We start from the raw sequence: 3,938 nt of genomic DNA on the forward strand, positions 1-3,938 counted from the left end.
AGAGACGCATAAGCACCGGGGAATAATGGTGGATAACCGGCACGCCACAGCTCTGGTCATCGCCGGGGTTTTAAGCGTCCTGGCGTCCGTTTATCTGTCGGTGTCGGTCGGCTCGCCGCACTGGTACCGGTACACGAGCCCGTCGGTGCGCGCGGAGCCCAACGCCACGGAGCTGCGCGCGCTGCAGGACGAGTTCCTGGAAGGAGAGTTTGACGAGAAGACGGTAAGCGACGCGCTGTTTCGCATGAACGGGACGCTCGGACTGTGGTGGCGATGCATCCAGACGCCCGTTGACGCGCACTGGTACAGAGAGCCCGGTAAATGCGTTTATCTACACGATCAGCACGAGTTCGCTGTTTATCGGAATGATTATTTTGATCGCAGTCTCATTATTTTATTCCAGTTCTCAATAAGAGAGAGTTATAGTGCATTCATATTGAGTTGTTTGTGTTTTTCAGATCCAAAGATGGTGATGGAGTGTGTGAGTTTTACTCTCTCGCAGCAGTTCACTCCGAAATATAAAGAGCCCGGAAATCACAACAGTGGAGAAGATCTGATACGATCCTGTGAGCAGACAGACAGACACACACACACACACACACACACAGACAGAGACAGAGACACACACAGTGACACACTCTGACTATTCTCCAAGGACATTACAGTCGGTAATAATGACAGGCAGCAGGAAAAACTAATGTGGTAAAACAGAGATGCTCATGAAATAAACTGTGCTTTTTGCTGAAGATGCTCTACATAAGAACTAATAAAATGTAATTAGTTAAATTAAAGTGAATGCATTGTCTCTATTTATATTTCTGGACATTTTATTTTCTGATTGCTTCTAAACTTCTGCATTTCCTTTATTCAGTTCAGTTTTATTTGTACTGTACTTTTTACAATAAATGTTATTTCAAAACTTCACAGAAATCAAGTTAATTTTACATTTATGATATCTTCATACCTGTTCGTTGCTTCAGAGGATTAGAGCTATACATTTTGTAGAGATATGAACAGTTGATGTTTATTTATCACTTTATGTGAGTGTTGTTTTTCTGCAAGTGTGACGCATGGAAAAAAATGCTGCTAAGATATTAGTTTTACATGATAATTTGAAACAATTAATTTGAAATATAATACTTCAAGGAAAGAACTTAATACACACAAACCCCTTGTGTGCATCAAAATAAGAGTGCCTCCTCCTAAAGCCAAATGAAAGAGCTTAGGCAAATATCAATGATATCGGCTGCCCATCAGTGCCTTTATAGGCATTTTTGGCTTCAGTGGCAGCTCATGCAGTAACAGTTTACACTTTTACACAAAACCTGCCTCATCCTCTCTGTGTCTCTCTCTCTGACACACACACACACAGACACACTCATATGGTTAGGGTTAGGAATATAAGATATGAATCTGTTTTTCTTTGTGTAATTTATATGTAATTCATCCTTCGGTTGCTCCTAAGTCAGAGTCTAATGTTTAAACTCTGCAGATCTGTGGCGCTGTCAGCTCCTGCTGCCGCTGGTCTCTCTGGGTCTGGTGGTTCTTGGTGGTTTGCTGGGGTTCTGCGCGTGTCTGTGTGGCAGTCTGACCCCGGCGCTCTTCATCGGGCTTCTACATCTGCTCGCAGGTCAGAGATGCTCGTCAGTTCATCTTCATGCTGCATGTATATCATCACTGAGAAGGTTTTGAATTTGAAGGGCACTGAATTTGAGATCTTTTCTGTCTTTCAGGCCTATGTTCTCTGGCGACAGTGTGCTGTTTTCTGGCCGGGATGGACCTTCTGCACCGTGTGTCTGTGTTGCCGGATCATGTGGACGGCACGCTGGGCTGGTCTCTGTATCTAGCGCTCATCGCGTCTCCGCTGCACATGATGGCCGCGGCGCTGTTGGTGTGGGCGGCTCGCAGCCACAGTCAGAGCTACTACCGCATGACTGTGTACAGAGTCGCTTGAACTATCAGAGCCACCAAAATAGAAAAAGTGAACAGTGACACTAAATCTGTTGTACATAAATACATAAATGTGGTCTGTATGTAAAGAAAGCAACAACTGCTAGTCAGAAAAACTGTCTTGTTTTGAGAATGTCTGATGCAGTTTTTTTTTTTGCATGTTTTTGGATTGATTTTTCTGATGGCGAATAATCAACTGGGGATGTCATGACAGATTTTTTTATTTAATAAATAGCATTTGGACAGATTTGTAAAAAAAAAAAAAAATAGACATTTTTAGTAAATTAAGTTCTTAACATTATCCTCTAGCTGGCAAGTAATTGTTTTTCACGGGACGTCCCATGTTTGGAGAGTGCTTTGGAGCCTGTTGCAGGTGTAGAGTGACTGTCGCTGATGTTTTTATGCATAACTAATTGTGTGTAACTGATAAATAAACAGCAACAGAACTCAAACCCAAGACCTGAAGAGTGATCGTTTTATAGTTTAATACTGATAAACTTTCACTCAGCATTTGTGGCGCATGCAGTCTGTGATTACAGATTTACACTGTATTAGAAATGTCAAACAGCTTGACTTCTTGTGATTTAGCTTTAGTGAAGTAGCACAAACAGCCAGTAGTCTTAGTGTGCTGCTTTAAATGTATTAATGTTATTTATTACTAGAATTCATATTTATATATTTATTTCTGTACAGTACATTTATCTTTGGAAATTGCTGGCAAGCTACATGTGTGAGGATGTGTCTGTGCTTGTTGATGTTGATTCTGGTTCATTAATCACACTAGAAATGAAAGGTCACTTGGGGTGCACTGCATTATGGGATACAATATCTCAGGCAGTGCTCAATTGTGTAACTGCACATGTTGGTCAGTGTAGTTGGTGATCTGGGTTTCCATGCTTATAAACACATCATCTTTACACTATTTACATCGTGGACAAATATTTTTTTTCTTCAGAATATCTGATAGTTGGCTGTTTTTTAGACATGTGGTGTTCCCTGGAATCAGTAATAAACTCGTCATGAGCTCATGTTCATGCTTGTGTTTCTTCATCTCTGTGTCTCTGAGAAGACAGAAGGAATCTTAATTAAGATAATTAAGACTATGTCTAATCAGAGGTCGTGACAATTACTATAGAACCAAGTTGACCAACTCAATTTCCTCTAATGTAACTTTATATAATCATGCCGTGTTTTCTCATGTACACTTAATTAGAATAATATTGTATAAATAGTGATTAATAGTAGTAATTTAAAGTGTAGCTTTGTTCTGAATCTAACACTCGTGGTCTCCAGAGCCTCTGTGAGTCCTGCTGTTGCTTTCAGTGAATGAGAAATATTTTTTTTCTATATGGTATTCGTAGTGAAATCATTAGGATTTCTGAGATGTTCCTATATTTAGTTGTTTTGTTTTTTCGTTTTTCCTTAGCAGGGATTGTTTGGGAGTTTAGAGACTGAATCTAATGGAAATGAGTGTCATTCTGATGTTGTCCGGCAGGTAGCAGACGGACATGTTTATCACATGTATCACATGTTTTTTATTGAAAACATGCCAGTTTTATGATTAAAAAATGTCTTCTGCTTCACTGCTTCTGTCCTCTCTAATTCCCATCACGTGAAGCTTGAGAAATAATGAAGGCCTGAATTAGGATTTGACTTAACAAAGATTTGTTTCTCTACTGCATCTGCCTCAATTTCAGTTTTTCTTGATTGCTTAAACACTATAACCAGGCTTTTGAACTAAAGTTTAAAAACCATAACGCGATTTATCAAAAAGCACACCTAATTCCCTAAACTATAAACACTATTCCCCTGTTTTGACACATGAATCAGGCTACGTCCAAATGAAGCCGGCGCTTACCCCGATCCAATCTTTTTTTTTTTTCGCAAATATCCGCATCCACACAAAACCACAAAACGATGTAGTATACATGACAGACCAGCATGTGGCGCTGTAATTCTGCCACAGAGATACACTAAAATGGAGAAGA

At 40.1% G+C, this 3,938-nt stretch overlaps 1 protein-coding gene across 1 annotated transcript; it reads left to right on the forward strand.

Annotated features, from left to right (window-relative positions):
* Positions 1-6: 6 nt before the first annotated feature.
* Positions 7-2,978, forward strand: cldnd1a (claudin domain containing 1a). Its single transcript, XM_052603042.1, has 4 exons — positions 7-317; positions 459-566; positions 1,493-1,630; positions 1,734-2,978. Exons 1-4 carry the CDS (start codon positions 26-28, stop codon positions 1,952-1,954), a joined length of 759 nt encoding a protein of 252 aa, XP_052459002.1. The 5' UTR covers positions 7-25; the 3' UTR covers positions 1,955-2,978.
* The last annotated feature ends 960 nt before the right edge of the window (positions 2,979-3,938 follow it).

The sequence above is a fragment of the Carassius gibelio genome, chromosome A7 (genome assembly GCF_023724105.1).
Source record: "Carassius gibelio isolate Cgi1373 ecotype wild population from Czech Republic chromosome A7, carGib1.2-hapl.c, whole genome shotgun sequence".
In the NCBI taxonomy this organism is placed as follows: Eukaryota; Metazoa; Chordata; class Actinopteri; order Cypriniformes; family Cyprinidae; genus Carassius; species Carassius gibelio.

What these genes read in the sequence shown, in the direction of transcription:
- cldnd1a (XM_052603042.1), top strand. Translation starts at nt 26, where the DNA reads ATGGTGGATAACCGGCACGCCACAGCTCTGGTCATCGCCGGGGTTTTA. An exon ending in GCACTGGTACAGAGAGCCCG is followed by an intron (nt 318 to 458) that starts GTAAATGCGTTT and finishes TGTGTTTTTCAG; the next exon opens with ATCCAAAGATGGTGATGGAG. An exon ending in GCTTCTACATCTGCTCGCAG is followed by an intron (nt 1,631 to 1,733) that starts GTCAGAGATGCT and finishes TCTGTCTTTCAG; the next exon opens with GCCTATGTTCTCTGGCGACA.